Raw genomic sequence first — 23,049 nt, forward strand, 5'->3', positions numbered from 1 at the left:
GAAATCTCGTTGATCAATTAGCGAGAAAAGTCAGAATTTATGGATTAAAAATACGTGACGAGATTTAGGAGCATTCGTACCCGGCTTATTTGCACGAATTTTTAGAATTTATCATATGAACGAATTGTGGACTTCAGTATACCTTTGAGAGCTCGAGGGTGGGCCGGGCCCCGAAAGTTTTATTAAAGAGGCGATATGAATAATGCTTTTATCTCAAACAACACGTGGCCTTTCTGAACAAAATTAAAGTTAAAGCAGTTGATAGTCTTTATTCATATCATATAGGCCTACCCAAGGGCTAACATGCATTGGTTTTAAAGTCTTTTTGTTTCTAATGTTTTTGATGATATCGGCTCTGTAATGCATATCAACAGATTCGTGAAATCAGAGTACATTAGAACATGTCACTTTCACACAATTACATATTCGGAATTCATCAGAAGGTCACCCATGGCAATACCAAGTTCATCCAAGCCTATGGGTACAGAATTACGTCGCTTCGCCGAATCACTGACTGGTCTCTTTCACTCGCCTTGACTTACGTAAGCGCCGAGTACTATGAAAAGCCCTCCGCTGGTCACAGTCAGACATTTCTCGACAGAGTTTCAAGACGTTCGGACAGTCTGAAAGGTAAGCAAGGCATTTCCCGATTTTGTCGATCTTATTTTACTTTCCCCGAGGCCATTGAAATACTTTTCCGTGTCGCAACTAGACCCAAACCTCCGCCCACAGCATGTCCTCAATTTGTCAAGCTCGCTGTCTCCTTACTTGAACAATTGCAAACACGCCCGTCTTGGAACTTGAAATCCTAAGCAATTGGCAGAGTGATAATACCATTGGCATAGTGAATGTCAATTTTGGGGGACTGTTCTTTGTTTTCCAGACAACCAAGGTTCTTCATTTTGAAGGTGTTCGAATATCTTTTAAGATTTTAAGTTTACCAGGGAGGCTGTTCTCTGGAAAGCAAAAAACTCCCTCCCACTCCCTCCCACCCTTGAAATTGGCAGTCTTCTCGTTATGAAAAGCGTAACTCAAGTTCTAGTCCAAATGGCTGCATCTATAATGATTATATCTACGACCCTATGACCCTTTTTGCACGGCATTGTAAATATCTGGAAACGACCCTTGCCTTGGATGGGTCAATGACGCGTTCATATTTTTTGCTTCAGATTCTAATATGTGGTTTAAGAGTACGATCTGCGTTTTGTTGGTGGTTTGGGTTGGAAATGGCTTCGCTTTGCCTCTCGATCTGCGCAACGAGAATGCGCTAGTGTCCTCTTCGTCGAGTACGGACTCCATCGGTAAGTTGAAAAAATGCCTTTTGGTCAATTCCTTTTATGAAATTGCATCGAATTCGGGGGGCAAGAATGTTCTTCATGATGAATTGTGTTACATCAAGTAGTTACACGTAAACTGCAAATAGCGACTTTGATAATTACGAGAATGTCCTATCCCATAGCAGTAAAAGTTTTATAACTGATTGGACTTCAAGGTGGCCAGGCCTACTTCCTTCAGTCCTGCTAACTGGAGGAAACTCGTGAACTAAAAGGTTGCTATACCGCTCAAGTTTATTTTTGTGTGAGCTTTTGTTTAGAGTCTAGTCGCGGTTTTTTTGCTCGGCCCCCGAAATCGCAACCGTTCAAAATTTGCCCACCCTTCACCAAGGACCAGTAACGTGTGCGAGGGGAAGCATATGACTGACTTGTATTGCCTCTTGATATTTCAGAAGACCTGGATATCTCGTCTTTGAGGAATCGCGTGACCGACATAATGGCTGGGATCAAGGAGGTACAGGAGTTGAAGGAAAACTTGTCGGACAAGTTGAAGGAAAGTGGTCTTGCTGAAAGTGATCCCGGTAAGTCATTGTTCGTTGTTTATTGCAGTTCAATGATTTTTCAATCCTCCTGTCGTGGTCCAACTGGTATGAAAAACCATATCTCATGCCCAAGTGGTTCCTTTAACCCGAAAGAACCTAGTCGAAGGTTACTTGCCCACAATCACTCGGACAATCTTCAGGTGTTTTTGCGCTTCATTTCAGGCTTCCAAGAATACTTGGAGAACTTGAATGTGGAGCTGACGAACCAAATAGAAGACTATTTGAAGGAGTTTGAGCGGATCAAGAGTCAAATCGCGGAGCTTTTGAAGAAAGAAGTTGCCGGTAAGTACAGTTTTGAGGTCGAGGGCCGGGGCAGTCTCTTGAATTATTGCAGGTATTGTACACCTCGGACACGGAAATCGACCAGACTCTCTTTAAATCCTTGCCCACCCTCGCCCCCGGTCTATTAAAATCTGATCTCTCGATCGACTGCGGTTAAACCGATAAAGGATATTAATCGCAGGCCTTTGTGAGCATAGATCATTGCCGCTGGTATACCTGATCACCGCAAACGAGATTGCTCCACAAATCGCTCGCTTTCGCGTCTCCATGTTCTGTTCAACTATCTAGAGCCACTAGGGGTTAGATTTGCTTCGTCCTCATTGCAGATACTCCAAAAGGACCAGAACTCACTTCTGATGACGCATCCTCTGCAACATCTTCCCAGATGGACAACGCCGCAGATGATCGCGAAAGGCAATTTAGGTTTCCGCCTTTTCCCACCGTCTCGAACAACGACGTGACTAATTACCAGACTAAAGACCACGTCCTTGCCGGTTTTATTTCACTAGTCGGTGATTGTCCCGGAATCGAAAAAGACATAATAAAAATCCCAAAAAGTGGCGACTTGTATGATCTTGGTGTAGACAGCCTGAGAGAAGAATGCGCCAGAGTGTGTCGACACTTTGACGAATGTAAAGCGTTCTTGTTTGTTCCCACGTTCTACGATGGCGCCCCCTATTGCATCCTGAAACGCGATTCCTGTTTAAACGGTCTTGCACACTCAGATGACGACTTTTTGGAATTTTACCGAAAGGACGTGGCCCCGGATGTTGTCATCGGAGATAGGTCTGTCGAGGTTGCCCAGGATAATGGTAAAGAAGCAGCAGCCAAGAAACTCTCCAGGAGGCCTACAGCAGTACCTGGAACAAGCACAGTGTTGGCTGACTTGGAGGATCGAGTGACGGATCTTGTTAAGAAGATTGAGGTGGTAAAGGAAATAATGGAAGAAGTGACGACAAAGCTGCAAACCGTTGATGAAAAAGATACCAGTAAGTTGACTAAATATTACCGGTTTCTAGCCACAATTTAAGACTCGCCCGAATCTTCCAAACGAATTTCAGTCTAGGTATAGGCTTCCGCCCCTCAATTTTCTCGGCTGCAAAGGATTAGAGTATAGGTCCATGCAATCGATAGGTTTTTTTCAATCTAAATGACCATAGCCCATTTATAAATGTTTGGGGGCTCTGGAGGGGCGAACTACTGGTCGGCCTTCAAAGTTGGGTTTTTATTGACCCTTGCATCAAAACAAAACTGGTTTTTGGGGTTCAGCATTGTTTTCTATACATTGAAACCTTTTGGGCGATTTGTGGAGATCGGGAAAATGGTGGATTTTTTCTAATTCATCCCGTAGATGATTTCATCGAACTTCATCCGGGACCAGAACATTTTCACGAACGTCTACGAACCATGTTAAGGCAATAATGCAATGCATTTTGGGTTGAAATCTATACAATCTGATATTTTCATACCTCATTTCAGACCAGCGAGACTTTTTGGAGAAGATAGAAAAGAAGCTGGCGAACAAAATGCAGGGGTATTTTCAGATGATCGCGCAGTACAGAGGCGAAATGGCAGAGATTATAAATAATGGAGGCATCAAAGATACCGGAGGCATCGAAGATACCGGTAAGATGTTGTAAGCCTACATGTTAAGATGACTGTGTGAACGACATTCGTATTCGCCACTTTCCTATCTGGGACTTCCTGACTGACGGGTATTGACCAAGAAGAGAGCAATCATGCTTGGTTTGGCCGGCAAACGGCACGACCATGATCACATACGGGGTTTTGATTGGCCAAAACCTGTCGTTCGAGCGGAAATCCTTTAGCAACATGACTTCCGTTTGAGGAGAGGGGTTAATTCCTGTAACCTTAAAATCATGCCCGCTATTCGTTTATATATAGACTTTCACCAGCCGGATCATCTTTTCTGGGCACCATGGGCATTCTTGTTTTCATACGGTGAACATCAATCACACCTTCAGCGCCGAACCACGTAGCTCTACGTGGCCCAAATCCCCCTCCCCTTTGAGACCACATTGTCTTTTCACGGTCTTTTCAGTTCCTGCCTTGCCCTGGAGTGGCGATGGCGCAGTTTCATGAAGTCCATTTAAAGTTCTGAACTACGCCATCGCCGTCTTCAGGGCACGGTAGGAACTGAAAATGCCGTTTGGTCTTTTCAGTTCCTACCTTGCCCTGAAGATGGCGATGGCGTAGTTCTTTCATGAAGTCCATGAGACTCCGATAACCAGCTTAAAGAGGGATTTGGGCCACGTAGATCTACGTGGTTCGGCGCTGAAGGTGTTTTAATCCACTCGGTGTCGGCATCAATTCACTCGGTAGATCGGCATCAGTGTCCTGCTTTATACCTTTCAGTTTCGCCGGCATTGAAGCCTATTGTTAATTGCTTTGCTTCATCCTCATTGCAGATCTTCCAAGAGGACCAGAGCCCACCTCCCGAGATTGACGGTACTCCCGATATCGGCAAAAGGACTACATTCCGGCGGGCGGGAGCTAATAATTGAACCAACTACCTGTTGAAGTTGAACCCACTAACGACCACGTACTTGCCGGACAGTGGCTTTTACTTGCTCTACTCAAGCTGAAGTAGTGTAATAACTGTACATCGAACACTAATTTGAAGATGCTTAATATAGGCCTATAGTAAAACTGAAATGGCCTCGTGGTCCATTCATAAACGGCCATTTGTGAAAATAGGTAATTTGCAGTTGAGCCTTCTTCAGGTCTGCATAGGCAAGAAACCAGTAGGAACGTTGTGCTCTCCTGGCGTCTTCAATCATCTCCGTATTTTGAGGCTTTTCGCACCTTGTTGCTCAACACTTTGTTATTCCGCCTGAAACATTAAACGAATGCACATGAAGTAACCTTTTTTTCATTCTTGTCTGACTATCATCCCCAGAACTTGGTCTGACCATCCAAGCAGGCCAAGTCGCATTTTCATGTTTGAAATCTGCTCATTTCCATATATGTCAAAACGGAATTTAAACCTTCAAGAAAAGTCATATTGATATTGACTCATTGTGAGGGACTAGGCCGGTCCACTGCGTCCTGAGTGGAGAGCTGCGAACGCCATCACATTCGAAAACCGTGTCTTGGCCCTGGACAGACGACGCGAATTTGTGCAATCCAGATGCTGAACTTCCAGCGGTATTGCTTCCCGCAGCCGCACCCCGCTCATACCCGCGTTGTCTGCCGGGAAGCTGAGCAATGCGTCACATTGAGGGTCCATCTCCGCGATGTATCGAAATTAAAGCGGTTTCTGAACTATGAACCTCGTATGTTAATTGTTGTGGATTTGGGGTTCCAATTGACCCGCAAGTCATGAAACGTGCATGGGTGAAATAAGAACGACCAACACCCCTCTCCCCAACTCTGTCATGATTACGGTCATGACCAGTCGAAATTTAATGCTAGTGAGGTCTCCTCGAAATTGGCCACATGGCGACGAAACCTCGGTCGACCAGAAATCCTCTGCAAGCTTGCACTGCTCTTGCCAAGCACACCACGGGGTGCGGTGGACCGGCCTCGTCCTGTCGCCCCACTATACGGGAATGAGGGCACTTTCAAAACTAGGCCCGGTGTGACAGCGGATATAGTCCCCCTGGGGTAATAGTCCGGTAACATTGTATTTGATCAATTATTGTACCGCTAACCCTAACCAACATTGAGCAATGCGGGCTATTGTTACACGGACTATCGGCCCTAGGACTACTATCCCTTGCACACCGGCATTTATACCAATGACGCTCACTAAGCCTTTCCATTATCGGGCTTTCAGACGAAGGACACTTCTACAACCAGGTCATTGCCCGGTTTTCATTATTCGCACTTCATTAACTTGGCAAGGACGCTTTCACAACCAGGCCTTGTAAAAGTGTCCTTGGCTAGGGATTGCAACTACGCCTCGTCCATTGCTCGGCTTTCATATATACCAAGTTCGCTTTCGCAACCAAACCTTGTCATTGCCAGACTTTCATGCCAAGGACACTTTCACAGCCAGGCCTGATCACTGCCAGATGGACTGTTGAGGACACTGTTGAGGACACTGTCACAACCACACCACGTTTTGGGCTGTATTTTATTTAGAGGACACATTCACAACCATATCTTTTCGTCACATCATTGGCTTGACCGGGTCTTCATGCCGAAGGACATTCACAAGACATTAAAATGGCCAAGACTTCACATCAAGGACACTTTCACCACCACACCTTTTGCTGGATTTTCACAAGACCTTGTCATTTGCTTAGTTTCAACAGCCATACCCTTATCATAGCCAGCTTGTCCACGACCAGGTCTGATTTTCATTCCCAGGACACTTTGGCAAGCGTACCTTGTGCCCTCCATGAAAAGTGGGTCTAAAATGGCGACCTGGTCACTGTTGGAAGAGTGGTCTCTTTCACATAATGCAGAAGTGCCTTTGGCTTAATCTGCTGTATCCCTCAAACACCGCGTAAACAAGCGGTTTCAATTATAATCGCCGCCAAGTGCAACAAAAAGATCTCTTTGTTAGTGGTAATCGCTGGCTTTTATATTGATCACAAATCCCAGCAATCACGACTCTCACCGCAGATTCCCCTCCGATGACTACACCGCAAGCAAACAATCATTGTAACTTGCGATTAAAATTGTAGGTATTCGTAATGGGAAATCCTGAACTCTGCAGCATAGTAGTCATTTTGACACAGTTTTGCATCCATCGTAAATATCAGACAGAATGACAAAGAAACAATCTGTATTCATTATATTATTCACAAGAATTTATTTATTCATTGTAGATCATTAAATATTAAGATGAAGTACATCTCCATGGACAGACAAAATATTACACAGGTATTAAAATATGCGAATGTCGGGCTGACATCTTGCAAGATCGACCAGCGTCAACATGATGTCGTCCCGACGTCGATAATTTTGTAGATATCAACCTGACCATCAGACATTGATGACTTTTTTAATAGAAAATTCTTGTTGTGTAAATGCACTATGCGCCTACGAAGCCTTGTTTTGAATTCAGCGGTTATGGTTAAACAACCAAAATCGCTTGGGTTGGTGCAAAATATGGAAGCATTTAAAAAGCATTTGAAATCAGATTATGCATTGCAAATTGAGGTGTTGTAGAATAAAAATTGATACTTCACTATTGGTATTGAAAGTCTCACCAAAACTGCAACAGTTAAATTGTTGGTAAAAACCGAGGCCGAGACAACTAAAACCTTTAGTTCGGTATCAATTCCTTAAATCACTTCTGCTTCAAAGATTATGGTCTGTCGTGATGATAAATTTCACATTTTATAGCCTGGCGGGCCACCAGACAAAACGGACAGTAGAGAAATCTGGTTTGGCAGTGAAAACCTCTGCATCAATTGAAATCATGCATATTTAACAAATCATTCATATTTAACAAATCATTCATATTTAACATTTTACCCATGATGAAATGCAAAAGTGTACAAAATGTATATGATCCGATCCTTCAAGACAAATCTATGAACGCTCTCCTGTAAAAGGACGTGTAATTCTGAGGACACAGTGTAGTATTTTAAAGGGAACCAATTATGTGTTTTTTATGCCAATAGCTACCACTGAAACAAATCCAAAGATTTGCAGTCAATCAAAATACCAGAAATAACCCTCCCTCTCAACTAGTGGAAAGTGGCAAATGACCAGTAAAACACACATTTTTTAACCCCCCCCCCAAATTGAAGGCTCCACGCACTATACTACGAAACAACTATGGCTGAAAGCCCTTTATAAACTTTTAAACTTAAAAGATGAGTTCACGAAACCTATTGCAATGCTATAAAGTTTAGAACAGATATCAGTAGAAAATGTTTTTGAAAATGTATTTCCCAATTCTAGCTCCAGATTACAGTTCACATGCATCTAAGTATCTATTCCCTGAAGAGGGCTACGAGGATAATTTTCATTATAATGACATATTGGTCCACGAATGAATACTGTAAACATCCAAATATTTACGCCCCTTTATCTATGTGAGTCACAAAACTTTCTTTAAAAAATCAAAAATTCCTGGGTTTCTTTGTTGGATTACGAAGTTCCTTTCAGCGTTTTGAGGCGAAACAAATTTCGCAAATCTCTGTCATTTGTAAAATCCATGATATAAAGTGCCTGCAAAAATTTTTTGGTTTACAGCTGAAGATGGATGAAGTATCCTTCAAGCCTTGTTCTCTTCCTGGAAGTAGTCGATTGGGTCGGACTCGGACTTGCCTTCCTGCACGCCAATGAGTTGAATGGGTTCATCTGTGTATGGAAGAGGTTTGAAAACCCTCAAATGGATGTAGTCACCATCGCCAACGCGCACCTGTAGTGTGAGACAAGGAAAAACAACATCAATGTACATGTACGTCCTCAAAAAAGAACTATCATAAGAGTAATCCAAATTTCCCTCGATCTGGGTTGATTTTTCTCCAAATTCATCCAGATTCCAAGCATTAGCACTAGTAGCAACCTCGCTGAGAATCTTAAGGCCAACCACCTCTCCAGGCTAATGCAGCCTCACACTGACCGACTCCACTTTTAGGCTAGACCCATGAATGGACTATACATCCACCTCACAGCTTTGTCACTGTAGCAAGGCTATGCTAAGACACCCATGCTGATGCCTGGCCATTGGAGGAAGTCGCAAGTTTGATGTACTATGGCCTTGTTAAGAGGTGGCCCCAGTCTGAATCGAGATTTACTCAAAGAGGTGGTTTGCCTCAACTCAGAAGTGGGAGGTCCATGAAGAGGTTGCTGTTGATATCTTCCAAACAGGCTTCCAGTTTGTCTTAATAGAGTGTTCTTTTAGGTCAACCATGTTGGAGGGCAGAACAGTGATTGCCTGACTTAACTGAATCATGGACATTTGAGCAAACTTTCTTTTGTCTGTTCCTCCAGCATGGCAGGTGATGATGTCACATAAAAACACTCTTTAGTCATCAACAACAAGTGTAACTAATTTTTCCTGCCAGAAAAAATAAGGAAGTTTTCATCGTCCTGGTCCATAATAATTTGTAGGTATAAAGACTCAATAGAGGGTTTTAAAGTACCGTGCACTCAACTGACCTTGATGAAATAGTTTGTTCCTGCTACAACTTGTGTCTTCACAGCCACAGCTTCAAATGTGCTATAGGATTTTCCCGTTCTTTTCTCAACATCTCCCTTGAGCTGAAATGATGAAGCCATAGGTTCATGTATGTACAACCAACCAACCAACCTCGACAATAAACCTTGTCTGCGTTGATTTATTGCAAACCCGGCCCGCTTATCTCGAGTCCATTTATTCCCCCAGGAGCATGAAGGGGAAAATGGCAGCCGGGCGTGTCATGTCCAAGTGGGCCGAGGACCGAGTGTGAGCATGGACCTTTTTGACAAAGACGAACCAGGGCCCAAACACAACAAATGCGCACACTCACATGTTCACGGAACAAGGGAATACTCGCACTCCTGCACCTGCACCATCTTCAGTGGTCTTAGGCCTTGGTGTCTTCGGCGATCTAGCGCTTCCGGGTCCCATGACCACTTCACTTTCTTCACTCATTTTTACCACACACTTCACCAACAGAAAAATAATGTTTTTGACTGTACCTCTGCTACTATTTTACATTCCTCTTCTCCAGCAGCATGCTGTTCACCAGTTCCGCCACACTTCATCATTTCTACTACTTTTAATGGAAATAAACCGCCAAAAACAAGAAGAAAAAGCGGAGGATTTTGATTTGGCACAGATCACGAAATCACAAGACTTGTTGACGCGTCGTTCCTGATTCGACGAAGGCCGTACGATTCAGAAATAGATGATCAAGATTGTTATCGTTCTTATTAGTTCCCTACTGCATTTCCTCTCCTCAGTTGTTTTATTAACATAAGAGTCACACACCTAATACCTTTAGTTAGTAAGTTTAAAGTTGTTTTTGTGAGAGAATGACTCGGGTGAGTGAGCCGTTTCCCGGGATTTCTTAGTTGGCCGCAGCCGTCGATTTGCACTTTGTAAATCTAGTATGTATCAACTATTTGATCACATGTATGTCATGTGACGTCCTTCTTCTTGCGGGAGGTCAAAAACCGAAAAAAATATCTCGCTTATTACATGTATTAGTGACCTGTTTTCGATGATATTTTTATGGTAGGTACTCCAAGCAATGTTACATCACATTTCATACCGACTTTGGTTTGACCTGTATACTATACAGGTAGAATGTTTTTTAACCAGGATAAAAATTCCTAACTTAACCTGGCCCCTGGCAATGGTCGTTTCATTTATTCCATTCCATAAATTCTTTCTGCGAAGCGCTACTCTGGTTTAACACATGATGTGTGTGTATCCAGTAAGTTCACAACTTTTTTCTACCAGTTTTCATTGAAAGAATCTGTTTTAGGAAAAACTAGCAACTTAAGACGATAAAAGAAAAAAATACTGAGACAAGACCACAATTGATTTTTTAAGCCGTTTAGCAGTTAAATTGTCAATGTTTGACCGCGACGCATCAAAGAACGCGTGGTGTTGTGAATCTGAAATTTAGATTATGTTATTCCGGACAGTCGGGCAAGTAAATGGTGAAAAATAAAATGGTGATTGACCACGGAAATTTTTTTATAATCGACAAATTAGACAGACTTTGATATTTCCACTCTTTTCAGCCAACTGGCAGAAAAAACTCAAAACACGCCCCCTATTACCCAATTAGCAAAATTAGAATTTTTTCATCAAATAATTTCTTTATATCTGTAGACTTGCCACAGCAAATATTTTTTCAATACCTCTCCAAATATGTACTTGAGAGTAAAAAACATGCACTCGTCTAATTGATAGGCCTCGACCCTCCAACCGGCTATGAATATTCATTAGTGGTCTTGTCTCTACTTCAAAGAAGCTAAGGGAGCGTCCATTAAGTATGTACGCACGAAAATGCCAATTTTGAGACCCCCCTCCCCCTGTATGCACCTTGTACGTATTGCCTCATATCCCCCCTTCCCCCCCCCCCCGTACGAGCGTGCGCCTATAGAACCTTGAATTCCCTAGATTCCGTTGTGTTTTGCAAGTTAATTACCATTAAACTCCTCGTATTGGCAAGTCGACTGCGCAATTTTTCTCAGACGGCGACACGCATTACCGGGAAATTAAACGGCGCGGGAAATTGCTAAAACATTGTAGTCGGGTAACATTTGAACCCAGAAGCGTATGAGTTCACACATCTTGTGAAAAACAAGTATGATGCTGGAGCATTATATGCTTGCATCAGAAATACAAAAGAATTATGATGAAAACATAATAAATGGATGATAAAGAATCTATTGGATGGTTTGGCACAAAAAGAGACTGGCATCATGCCCAGTCTCTCTTAAAGCACAGTCAACAAACACCACTATACCCCTCACACACAGAAACCACAAACGCCCACCCCTTCATGCTACCTTAATACTTCTGGGTTGTTACAGAGCATGCTGTGTAACCGATTCCATCCCCGACCCATCTTTTAATCCACGCAAGGACTCCATTGAGAGGACAGCCGAAACGTCTTCGGTTTTACAGCTATAAATTGTTCTGTCATTTTGTCTGGAGATGGCGCTGCAGTAGTTGCAACTTCTGATTGGTTAAAAGTTTTCAGAAGTGGTTCTGAGCAGAGGGGGTCAGTGTCAGTCCACACGTGTGCGCATTCGTATTTCCCGCGTTATGAACTAATGCCAGTGGCGTCATCTGTTGACGAACTACGACATCCCTCATGTAATATACGTGTAAGAATCACATCGAGGATGTAACAAAGCCTATTCATGACTGTATGTCTAGACGACGTTGAAACTTTGCCAGATGTATTCTACAAGAGACAAGCTATTCAGAAATGTATAGGTTTTTGTGAAAGTAAGATACTGCTAAGTCTACAGCCGCTGGAACAGGGGTATGCATGAAATGACGTCGCGTCATTTTTGGAGGCAGGTAGGCCTGGCCTCCGCACCGGTTAGTGAGACCTAGAGGCGCTGATTTCGTTCCTTGCTTCGGTACTGGGGCAAGTTTGTATTTTCCACCAATTCACATGGTCGGTTTTCGCGGAAAATTTTCCAAGCTCATCACTTTTTTTGTTAACTGAGGTATTATCTCATTATATCTCATCGATTATCTATCTGAATCGCGTGTTGTCAATTCAGTAAGATTGAGGTATAAGTCCACTGTAATCTCAATGAAAACCTGTGCTTTGTTGTAAAAAGAAAGCTAAACTTGTGATGTGCAAAATGTATGTTTCTAAAAGTCCATTCATTTGCTGCGCCTGCGGTGACACTGAATGCATGCCACATGGTCTACGTGTAGGCCTATACCATAATCGTGTATACTATGTACAACCATGACATGCATGAACAGACCACATTGCGCTCTTGCACAATCTCATATCGCATTCACATTGTTATGATTGTATTGTTTTTATATATCATGATGATACTTGTCTTAGTCTTCCACGATATTTTTAGGCCGAGGATACGGGTACGGCAGCCGTATCTGAACATTTTTTGGCTATTCGTACGGCAGTGATCTGAGCATGCGCAAAAGCATTCACCTCCGGTTACGTCACTGCCGTTTAGGTTTTTATAGTACGGCAGACATTTTTTGGCTATTCGTACGGCAGCTCGCCAAACTGCAGTTGTGGATTAAAGTGCCGCTTCGGCGTCCGTTTCAGGCACTTCTCGATCGTTCGAGACCTCCGAGTATACATCTTGCAAAAGTTTACATCTTCATATATTCTTTTTGCCTTTTCAAGTTCAGTAAACGATGAAAATTCGGCATTTAATTCAATTTCATATTGGGGATACGGCTGCCGTACCCGTACTCAGTTCGATATTTTTATTGCATGCAAGTTTTTCATTTTGCCAGACAGATGAAATGGACTTGGAATAGACAGTTTGAAGAATTTAGCATACCATGGAAACAGAAAGGATCCACCTGACCCGAGGCCGAGGCCAGGGTATGGAAAAGTAAACGGATCTTTACACAATGTCTTTGCAGTCGAAGACGCCAGACAAAACCTCATGATTTTCAGAACCATTGTACAGTGTAATCTAATGGAACATAAAATAATTGATAAGATTGAACAAGTTTGTTTGGGTTTTGTGTTGGGTAAGTCCTGTGTGGCTGGAACGAAGTCCAAAAGGTCACTGACGCAGTGGGTTAGGGCAGATAATGTTTCTTGTCAATGCTCACCCCAATTTTGGCTGCCGTCCCAAAAAGATTTCTTTCTTAACATTTTGCAACAACTTTGTTTTAAATGGAAGTCCCCAGATTCTACCGAGTTTCAGTTTCTGATCTAAGCTTTCATTTACTCTCAACTTCTGTTCCCGTTTGTCTCCTATAACATAGAGTGGCTTTTCAGAGTTTCTTAAAGGAGTTTTAGGCTTTTCGGCTTGATTTTCAGGATACTTCAGGTAAATTTTGGTTTCAGAAATTGGTTAGATTGGTTAGCCCCGGCCAGTTTGGGCCTTTGGTGACATTGATTGTGAATTGCCCTAGGCTAAACTGCACTTGACTTCGACACCCATTTAGTACTGTATCTCATTATTTTTTCTTCTTTTGTTTATAGAGTAGCTGAGCAGTCTGGCGTTACGCACAGCCATGAAGTACATCCTTGTAACAGGGGGTGTCATTAGTGGAATCGGAAAGGGTGTCATCGCCAGTAGTATTGGTACAGTCCTCAAATCATGCGGCGTGCGAGTCACATCAATAAAGATTGATCCATACATCAACATTGATGCCGGGACCTTCTCTCCCTATGAACACGGTAGGTATGGCCTGTTTCCTGAATGAGATAAGATGTAGGTCCAGTTTGTATCTTGGGCTCTATGAATGATGTCCTAGGCCAAAAAGTCCTTGGTAACTTGAGAATTCTCTAAGATTGTATTCGAAGTCCATTATTTGTCCTGAGCAACATACAGCACAGAGGGCAAAAAGATAAGTTGTGTCCCTCTATGCTGTCAAGAATATGGGAATAAAACTTTTCATAGGACTAGATCTAGGAGTCCTAAAGAAGAAAAAAATGTGATTAAAAACTTATTTTAGAGCTTAGAGATAAACCCAGTGAATTAACCTTGATATGAAATGCCATCTGTCACTTAGCATTACGAGAACCCAATGTTCAAAATAAAAATCATGGTTGTCTCATTTTCAAAATAAATTGGATTGTCAGGTGAAGTGTTTGTCCTTGATGATGGCGGAGAGGTTGACCTTGACCTTGGCAACTACGAGCGCTTCCTTGACGTGAAGCTCCACCGCGATAACAACATCACAACAGGCAAGATATACCAGCAGGTCATTGCGAGGGAAAGGAAGGGAGACTACTTGGGTAAAACAGTACAAGGTAGGTTGGCGTCGATGTACAGCATCCAAATACTTCTAAGACTCATAGCTTTCACTGGTGAAACTTGAGATGGTGGTAATATTTTTCTTTGGATTCAGAGTATGGTGTTTTACTGGTACACTTTAAGAGCCGACAAAAAAGAAAATGAAAAGAATATAGCGACGTTGCCCTCCAGTTTGTTTCTCTCTGTTTACAGTTGTGCCTCACATAACTGATGCCATCCAAGAATGGGTGGAAAATGTCGCCAAGATTCCCGTTGATGGTGACCTAAAAGAGCCGGATGTGTGCGTGATAGAACTCGGCGGGACAATCGGCGACATTGAAGGCATGCCGTTTGTCGAGGCGTTCCGACAGTTCCAGTTCAGAGTGAAACGGGAGAATTTCTGTTCTCTGCATGTGAGCTTGATCCCAGAGGTGAGAAAGGGAAAAATAAACTCCCTGGATAATATATTTTCGTCTGTCAGGATAACCAAAACATTGTAGGTTTTCTGAATGTGTTTGACCATCAAGACACAACGACATTCAGACGCCCAATTATTACAAATCTTTTGTTTCATAGACCAGGTCTTATGAAGTTCGACTCTTCCTTTCCAGCCTAAAACCACTGGTGAACAAAAAACTAAACCGACTCAGAACAGCGTGCGGGAACTCCGTGGCCTCGGCATTGCGCCAGATCTCATCATGTGCCGCAGCCAGTCGGCACTCCAGCAGAATGTTAAGGAAAAGATTTCCATGTTTTGTCACGTCGAGCCGGGCCAGGTCATCGGTGTCCATGATGTATCGTCTATTTATCGTGTGCCACTTATGCTCGAGGAACAGAACGTTGTCGATTACTTGACCGAGCGGTTACACTTAAAATGCTCGGCTAGTGCGAAACCAAGGAAATTCTTGGCCAAGTGGCGAGACTTGGCCGACAGGTGAGAAAACGTTTCTAATTATTCTTGAAGAATTTAAAGTGACTTGCCCATGGTCACTGGCTGAGCAGTTTTGCGTCAATTCTAAATGTGTCAAAGGGATCCCTGGGCCAGGGAGCCTCATGGCCTAGTGGTTTACACTGCTGGCCACCACGCAATAGGGCCCGGGTTCGATCCCGGGGAGAACCCAGGATCGTATGTCTGGATGAACCGGAGTGGCTTTCAAGGAACTAAAATTCCTGGCTCTTCACAGTCCTTCGAATGAGACTCAAAACCGAGGTTCCTTGTACCTGGTGTCTATGCCAGGGCAAGCTAAGACCCCACCAAGTGAGAAACATGAGTAGCTTGCGTGGACTCTATCTCTCTCGCCAAAGTCGGACCACTAGGCCAATAAACCCAATTGGCGCCTAACCGTAGTGGCACGCAGGATACGCTCATCCCGCCTTGGAGGAGCATTACTCCTAGGAGAATGACCCCTCCAAGTGCAGAGCGAACGTTGAAGAAGAAGAAGAAGAAGAAGATCCCTGGGCCCTCACAAATCAGAAGATTAACTCCACACTTTGTTAAAAAGCGACTTTGAAACTCAGATAAGACGAGAAATATCTTTTCCTTGTTTTCCAGATATGACCGCATGTTGAAAGAAGTGACAATTGCCCTGGTTGGAAAATACACAAAACTGGAGGATGCCTACGCGTCCGTTATAAAAGCTCTCAAACACGCCGCCCTTGCGTGTAATCATCGCTTGAATCTCAAGGTATGTTTTCATCTTCTTTTCATGGCCTTTGGATCAAGATCGTGAGAGTTAGTACAAAGATAAAAGGCCTACTCCCCTTGGTCAAAAATTTGAAAATTTTATTTTCCTACCCGAGAGCTCAGATGTTCCTCTATTCATTCCACTGTTTTATCCATTCAGTGTATAGAAGCTGCAGATCTAGAGGTGACGACACAGAAGGAAGATCCGGTCCGATATCACGAGGCTTGGCAACAGTTGTGTAGTAGCAAGTAAGTAGAAAATTCTTGTATTTCAAAACGTTTATTCAAGTATTTCAGCCTGGTATTTTAAGTCTAGGTACAATTGTACACTATCACTCCCTTTCAACAGCCTCATGTAGTTCCATTGTTTGGGGTAAGTGGTATACATTTTGTCGGTGGTAGATTCATATAGTATATTAATATTCATTTGTTGCTCTCTTCCAGTGGAATTTTAGTTCCTGGTGGTTTTGGCAGTCGAGGCACAGAGGGTAAAATAATGGCTATAAATCACGCCCGGAAGAACGGAAAGCCATTTCTAGGTGAGCAAACATTCTTTCTTCATCATATATAAACACATTTCAAATGGCCGTTTGAGGATGTGTCAATTAACCTCACCAAAACAGAGAATGATTTGGCTGAAATTGTTCTCAACTATAGAAGTCATGTCCTCGGTGACATAAGACTAAATGCAGAATACAGTTGATCTGGCTCGCCCCACTTATAATCTCGACAGCCCACATGGTCTGTGGCCTGGCTAACAGAAAACCCAATCGCTGAACACCAATGATTATCCGTTCTTTTCTTACAGGGGTGTGTCTTGGCCTGCAGTGTGCTGTGATCGAGTTTGCCCGCAATGAACTGAACTGGACTGATGCCCATTCCACTGAATTCAACCCAAAAACCGAACATCCCGTTGTGATAGAGATGCCTGAACACAATCCTGGCAATCTCGGGGGGACGATGAGGCTTGGTCTCCGCAAGACCATCTTCAAACCTGAAATCAAATCCAAACTCAGTAAGTCTTTGTGTATGATTCTTTCCACGTCTGAGGCTTCGTTGGCGTCATTAAAAGGAGCAGTTGTCAAAAACTATCAATTACCCTAAACCTGGAAAAAAACATGTATTTGTGGAGATCTGATTTCTTGGTCTTGGTTTCAAGAAGGTAATATTCCAGCTGACTCAAGTCTTCATGTTTAGATCATCACTCTTTAGTGTTTCGTCTCGATGTCCTTGAGCAAGTCACCTAACCCATATACTTTAAAGTTTCAACAAAACAGAACGTCTGCCAGTTAAATTCTTCTCGCATGTCAGTTATACAATTTTTATGGTTAATCTCTCAGGGCTTCTTTATGGCAACCCGGACTATATTGAGGAGCGCCATCGTCACCGATATGAAGTTAACCCGGATATCATCAAACAGTTGGAAGACAAAGGCATGAAATTTGCTGGGCAGGATATCGAAGGGGAAAGAATGGAAATCATGGAAATCCCAGGTTTGTATGACCATTTAGCAACGAGGAACAGTGTGTCAATCTGGTTGGTCTTTAGGCACGCTAAGAGGACCCACTTAAATACCTGTCTCGTGACGTCCTAATGCGATGTACTACATTGCATGGCATTGTAGTATGAGGTCGGCGAGATGAAAATGTAAGAATCATACTGTGCTGGTATTTCAACGAGGTTTGCTGCTAAAAGCTACTGCGCTTTGAATGTTTTCTTTGAATTTTTCATTTGGTGCGGCCTTCGATATTTGTTTGTGAAAGTCTTTTGCTGTCATGGGAGAACAGTGAATAGTTTTCTTTGGAACCATGCTGTATTTTCAAAAGGTTATAGGAAGCATAGTGGCACTGTGGAAGGGCATGCAACTTTTGATGAGAAGGTTGTGGGTTCGAGGCCAGGCCAGTGCAACTCTGTATACTTTCAACTGGCCTGAAATTGCCAAGACAAAGGGTTTCTGTCCAAGAGCATATTGGGTACAATTTACAAACCATAAAAGAAATTGAAGAGTACAGATACAAACCCAAAAAGAATGTTTACTCAGAGCTTTTTTCTATCGTCACCCGCCAACCTTTCCCTCGAATGATCGACTAAATTAAAAACATACTATTTCAGACCTTCCATACTTTGTAGCCATTCAGGCCCATCCGGAGTACCTGTCACGATTCTTGAAACCTTCGCCTCCGTACTATGGCCTAATCCTTGCCAGCTGCGGTCTGCTAGAAAAACACTTGGAAAAATTATCACTCGGGGCAGACAGCAGCTCCGATTAGGAGCTTGCGTTTCCTTTGTAAATTTTCTCCAAGTTGTTTAATCTTTTGATAGGTAAATCTTTTGGATTCAGTAACGTCGCACGTCCTAAATCTGCCACAGGAGTCGTATTGTCACCGTTTATGTATGGTGTTGTTTTCATTAAAAATCTGGTATAACAGGATATGATGTTGGCTAAATATGGCGATAATAGGCCGTGCGACGTTCGAGGTGGAAGAAACTGTAGGTGGCGTACCAAATATATTGTAGACAGGAGTGTAGACTTCATAACACAAATGGTTCCATCAGAAAGTACTGCCCCTCCCCTATCCCCCCCCAAAACCCCTGGGATGACAAAGGGCTTTGAGCAAGGGCCTGTCCATTGAAAAGCGCTGTGTAAGACATCAAACTATAACTTTAAAAATAGCTTTCCAACGAATAGCAGTTTTTAACAATTCGTAACTCTAAACACAGTCCAAGCCTTACCCACATTTGGCAGCCGAATACGCATTGGCTAGTTTAAGACTTAGAGGTAATCTGGACATGGTATTTGCTTAGCTCCGGTTTTCTCCTACATTAACTATCAATTTTTAGGGTAGAAAATGTCCGAGCAGACGCTCATCCCAGCTCAGAACTCGATTATTTTACAATGTCCGAGCAGACGCTCATCCCAGCTCAGAACTCGATTATTTTACACTCATTTTGACCCATACTGTTGGTTGTATTGGTTTGTTGGTAGTTGGTCACTTCTCAACTCACTTGCAATAAACTTCCTTCCATGTTCAGTTGCAATTTCTTAACTCCTATCAATAATGGATGAGTTCGCTGTAGCTATATTTGCTTGCATGCATCAGGTCAAGTCACGTCTCTTAGTCGTACTGGCTTAATTGATTTATTCTCTTTTTTGATAACGACTCCGTTCATTCAACTACATGCTGAATTTATTTCTGCTGGGGTACTCAGAAAATGAAGACCAAAACTTGAGCCGCCTTTAAAGGTAAAGCCTGTCGTCGACCATCTTGACCCGCAATGTTTTGAGATCGCTAAATCACTCAGCCAAGCTCGATGGTGGTGACGCAAACGCACGAGAGTCAGGATGGTCCATGACCTGATTATCCATTCCTAACGTCATAATTCTATTTTTCAGCACACCCATACTTCGTGGCAGTACAGTATCATCCCGAATACATATCCAGACCCCTGAAACCATCTCCGCCATATCTCGGACTCCTTCTCGCATCGTGCGGAAAACTTGAAAACTTCATCGCCAAAGAGTGCAAGTTATCTCCACGGAGCGCCCTGTGTTCTTCTGACTCGGATATCTCATCTGACGACCAGATGGAGGCTGACGCCTAAAATGTTTGTAGGCTTACAGTATCAACTATAGCGCCCAAACAAGTGATTTTTGTCACTGCGACCTGCGATAATAATCATGTGCGACAATAATCACTCTTCTGCGGTGGCCATTGCATGTGCCTGCAATAAGAATCCGCAAGCAATCAATATCAACGAGATCTTTTTGTTGCACGTCGCAGCAATTATTGTCACAGGTCGCTGTGATCAAAATCCTATGTTTGCGTGGCACTTAACCCACAGCAGAGGATTATGTAATTCTGCCTGTATGAAAATCTTGTAAACTTCCTCATGTACATGAAAATCCTGCTTCCTATCGTGACTTGGAAGACTGGTCCGTAATATGTGACCCGCTCTACCAAAACTAGGCGCTTGTCGCATCTGAACTTGACAGGTTGATACGGACTTGTTGTTCATTTCCCTATTGTAGACCTTCTGTGAAATCTAGTGTTCATTTCCCTATTGTAGACCTTTTGTGAAATGTGACCAAATCACTTTGTAATAGATTTCACAAAAGGTCTACAATAGGGAAATGAACAACAAGTCCGTATCAACCTGTCGAGTTCAGATGCGACAAGCGCCTAGTTTTGGTAGAGCGAGTCACATATGCGAGTATTTGGTATATGAGAGTCCGATATGCTGGGTTTACTTGTACCTGACATTGTAAAAAGGTCGTTCAATTTGGCACACTCCACAACAAATCAAAGTTCCTCGTGCCCATGGTCTGAAATAGGGAATGTTACGGTCTGTTATTAATGTCCTAGTTCACGCACGCCTCTCAACTCAATATTTTTCAGGAGTGCAGACATAGAATGCATTTACTTCTTTAAATAATTTAATATCAATATCAAGAATATTATTTCATTCTTGGCAATGTTAATATTCTCATATTCTTCAATCTGATAATGTTATGTAAAGGTTAAAATTCTTCCTGTCATAATAGTCTTATGTAAATATCTTATGTTTGTTTTTTCTACTGGATTGTCAAAATGTAAACCTATAAATATTTGCGACCATATTTTAGGTTGTACATGGTTACTGTTGGCTAATTTTATGTTTGTCTGATCAACTATTTAGAAAGATTTCTGTTGTAAATCCGGGTGCAGGGGACAGTCTTGTAGGATGAGGACTGGTGTCTCTATCTGCACCAATGTCAGGCATTGTCGGTCAGACATAAAAAATAGAGGCAAAAAGCAATAGCATTCCGCGAAGATGAGGTCACTGCAGCTGCTGACCTCTATTTCCCCATCGCTGAATTACAGGCAATGTCGGACAAACATGCTGTTTCGTAATGGATTCAGGCTTTCTAACTAGGGCAGTTAGATTCAATCTGGCACATGTCCGAGTGTTGGAAATACTACATAATTGTTCTGAATATTTCTCTCTCTGACTCTATGGTATCATTCATGCTAAAAACAATGCAGGGTCAAAGATAATTGACTTTGAAATATGCTCAAATGCGTAGAAATAAGTGTCGATGTCCGACTGTCGCGTGACTAAAACGTCAACAATATCTTATTCAAATGACCTTGTGAGCTATAAATAGGAACTTCGCGGAATGCTATTAAGGTGCCGATGGCCATCCTAACTACATATGAGATTATCTTTACCTAGTTGTAATAGTAAAATAACCACTAACGGGTATGAATATGAATTCATGTTTTACTTGTGTTAAAGACCTACGCCAACTTGAAATTTGTTATTGAATTTGAAAATTGAAAATTATGTAAATATGTACTAATTATAAATAATAGTAAACAATGCCGTTGAGCAGGCAGATATAAGAATTCTATAGATACTGAGTTTCAGCAGTATCTTATGAATGATAACTGCCCTACGGCATTGTGGATAACTGCATTTATATTTCCTGGACCACTAATTTCGAACAGGGTTAAGGAATTGAACCCGAGGCGGAGGACCTTGGTTGAGTTACCAAGACACTCGAGGGTGGAGCTAAAATACAGTCCAAACCCGAGCCTACCAAGACACTCGAGGGTGGAGCTAAAATACAGTCCAAACCCGAGCCAACAGGCGAGGGTTTGGACGAAATTTTAGCTCCACCCGAGAGTGTCTTGGTAACTCAACCAAGGTCCTCCGCCTCGGGTTCAGTTTCTATTCTAAAATGCCTCAAACTTAAAAAGATAGGCCACGAAAGTAACTTGAATATGTGCGAATTTGGCAAATTCCATCCATCGCTGGCCCGGCCGGAGCGCCAGTAGCGCCGTTGTTTACATTATGTTACGGCAACGTTACAGAAAATGAGACATGTACATTTTGTACAGCGCGCATAGGAAGTCCGCATCGGCTCGCTCAAGTGATGCTAAAATCCGCGCAAATGGGCTGTTTGGAGCGTTTTTCTCGGCAAATATGTGTAGTGCTCATTAAAAAACTTAGGGTGGTTGATGCTTCCTTGACTGATTTGTGTTTGAAGCAGTGTTTTGAGAGCCTCAAACTTCTGAAGTGAGCTGAAATTCCATTGACGTGACGTGTGCATGGTTTCCACATTTTAGTGCAACCCGAGGGAACTTTGGTAGAGCATCTTGGTTGCGTGTCCAAAACACTCCGCTCTCAGAACGAGGCTTATGCATTTTCCATTTAAAAGTTGACTTTACGGTACCAAGGTATTTTAGAATACCCCTTTCATAAAATGAATGGATCTCATGAGTTGAGTTATGTCCTTCTATCATGGTGTGTGCTGAATTATCTCACATTATTGGTTTTTTGTCAGTGCTGTTTATGTAATCTACATTTCGTGTTATTTTCATTTACCATGTGGGGTGATTTTGTTCTATATAATTCCAAACCAATAAAATTTTCTACAAAATTCAATAGTGCATTTGCTGATTTTTGTCCTTACCTTAGCCAGTTTTAGAAACATACTCCAGAGTTTATCACTGCATGCTGTTGACAAGTTTTACAATTTCGGCCATGGAATTGGTGAAATGAGAGGATGCTAGCCTGAACATGTCTTGGAATGCTACATGTAACCTGCTTCATGTAACCATGTTGCTGAATACCACCTAATCCTACACTCAAGATCGCTAGACCATTGTTGTCGATGTTGAAGATGTTCATCCTTGGCTGCATAGCACAGGAACAGAATGCAGAACCCCAAGGATATCAAGCTTGAGCAGAATAGTTTCGTCCTTTCCCAGGCGGTCACCATCTTGGAAGGGGATGCACATCCGTGTCTATGAAGATTTTTCAGCACTCCTTATGATAGGCAGGGAGTAGCTCCAATGCACACCCCTTCAGCGGGGCT

At 42.6% G+C, this 23,049-nt stretch overlaps 3 protein-coding genes across 4 annotated transcripts; 2 read left to right on the top strand and 1 right to left on the bottom strand.

The window, feature by feature from the left end:
- The first annotated feature begins 401 nt into the window (after positions 1-401).
- LOC135488600 (uncharacterized) lies at positions 402-5,058 on the top strand. Its single transcript, XM_064773244.1, has 7 exons — positions 402-630; positions 1,170-1,301; positions 1,727-1,855; positions 2,039-2,158; positions 2,485-3,147; positions 3,638-3,784; positions 4,588-5,058. The coding sequence occupies exons 1-7, from the start codon at positions 402-404 to the stop codon at positions 4,623-4,625; spliced, it is 1,458 nt and encodes a 485-aa protein (XP_064629314.1). The 3' UTR covers positions 4,626-5,058.
- Positions 5,059-6,913: 1,855 nt separating this feature from the next.
- Positions 6,914-10,138, bottom strand: LOC135488410 (cystatin-B-like). The gene is made up of 3 exons (XM_064773015.1): positions 9,770-10,138; positions 9,248-9,349; positions 6,914-8,504 (listed from the first exon to the last, which is right to left on the bottom strand). The coding sequence occupies exons 1-3, from the start codon at positions 9,836-9,838 to the stop codon at positions 8,358-8,360; spliced, it is 318 nt and encodes a 105-aa protein (XP_064629085.1). The 5' UTR covers positions 9,839-10,138; the 3' UTR covers positions 6,914-8,357.
- Positions 10,139-12,202: 2,064 nt separating this feature from the next.
- LOC135488332 (CTP synthase 1-like) lies at positions 12,203-20,319 on the top strand. Of its 2 annotated transcripts, none has more exons than XM_064772904.1 (11): positions 12,203-12,268; positions 13,747-13,944; positions 14,350-14,520; positions 14,717-14,934; positions 15,115-15,437; positions 16,056-16,188; positions 16,348-16,436; positions 16,632-16,726; positions 16,996-17,202; positions 17,528-17,680; positions 19,582-20,319. In XM_064772904.1, exons 2-11 carry the CDS (start codon positions 13,779-13,781, stop codon positions 19,788-19,790), a joined length of 1,764 nt encoding a protein of 587 aa, XP_064628974.1. In that variant the 5' UTR covers positions 12,203-12,268; positions 13,747-13,778; the 3' UTR covers positions 19,791-20,319. The 2 variants fall into 2 exon arrangements, with proteins under 2 accessions (XP_064628974.1, XP_064628975.1); XM_064772905.1 differs by lacking the exon at positions 12,203-12,268 and adding an exon at positions 12,275-12,335.
- The last annotated feature ends 2,730 nt before the right edge of the window (positions 20,320-23,049 follow it).

Source organism: Lineus longissimus, chromosome 5, assembly GCF_910592395.1.
Source record: "Lineus longissimus chromosome 5, tnLinLong1.2, whole genome shotgun sequence".
Classification (NCBI taxonomy): domain Eukaryota; kingdom Metazoa; phylum Nemertea; class Pilidiophora; order Heteronemertea; family Lineidae; genus Lineus; species Lineus longissimus.

Excerpts from the sequence above, each read along its gene's own strand:
- LOC135488600 (XM_064773244.1), top strand. The coding sequence starts at position 402 with ATGTCACTTTCACACAATTACATATTCGGAATTCATCAGAAGGTCACC. Across the intron at positions 2,159-2,484 it reads TTTGAAGAAAGAAGTTGCCG|ATACTCCAAAAGGACCAGAA; the intron begins GTAAGTACAGTT and ends TCCTCATTGCAG. Across the intron at positions 3,785-4,587 it reads CGGAGGCATCGAAGATACCG|ATCTTCCAAGAGGACCAGAG; the intron begins GTAAGATGTTGT and ends TCCTCATTGCAG.
- LOC135488332 (XM_064772904.1), top strand. The coding sequence starts at position 13,779 with ATGAAGTACATCCTTGTAACAGGGGGTGTCATTAGTGGAATCGGAAAG. Across the intron at positions 14,521-14,716 it reads CTTGGGTAAAACAGTACAAG|TTGTGCCTCACATAACTGAT; the intron begins GTAGGTTGGCGT and ends CTCTGTTTACAG. Across the intron at positions 17,681-19,581 it reads GGAAATCATGGAAATCCCAG|CACACCCATACTTCGTGGCA; the intron begins GTTTGTATGACC and ends TCTATTTTTCAG.
- LOC135488410 (XM_064773015.1), bottom strand. The coding sequence starts at position 9,838 with ATGATGAAGTGTGGCGGAACTGGTGAACAGCATGCTGCTGGAGAAGAG. Across the intron at positions 9,350-9,769 it reads AATGTAAAATAGTAGCAGAG|CTCAAGGGAGATGTTGAGAA; the intron begins GTACAGTCAAAA and ends TCATCATTTCAG. Across the intron at positions 8,505-9,247 it reads GAACAAACTATTTCATCAAG|GTGCGCGTTGGCGATGGTGA; the intron begins GTCAGTTGAGTG and ends CTCACACTACAG.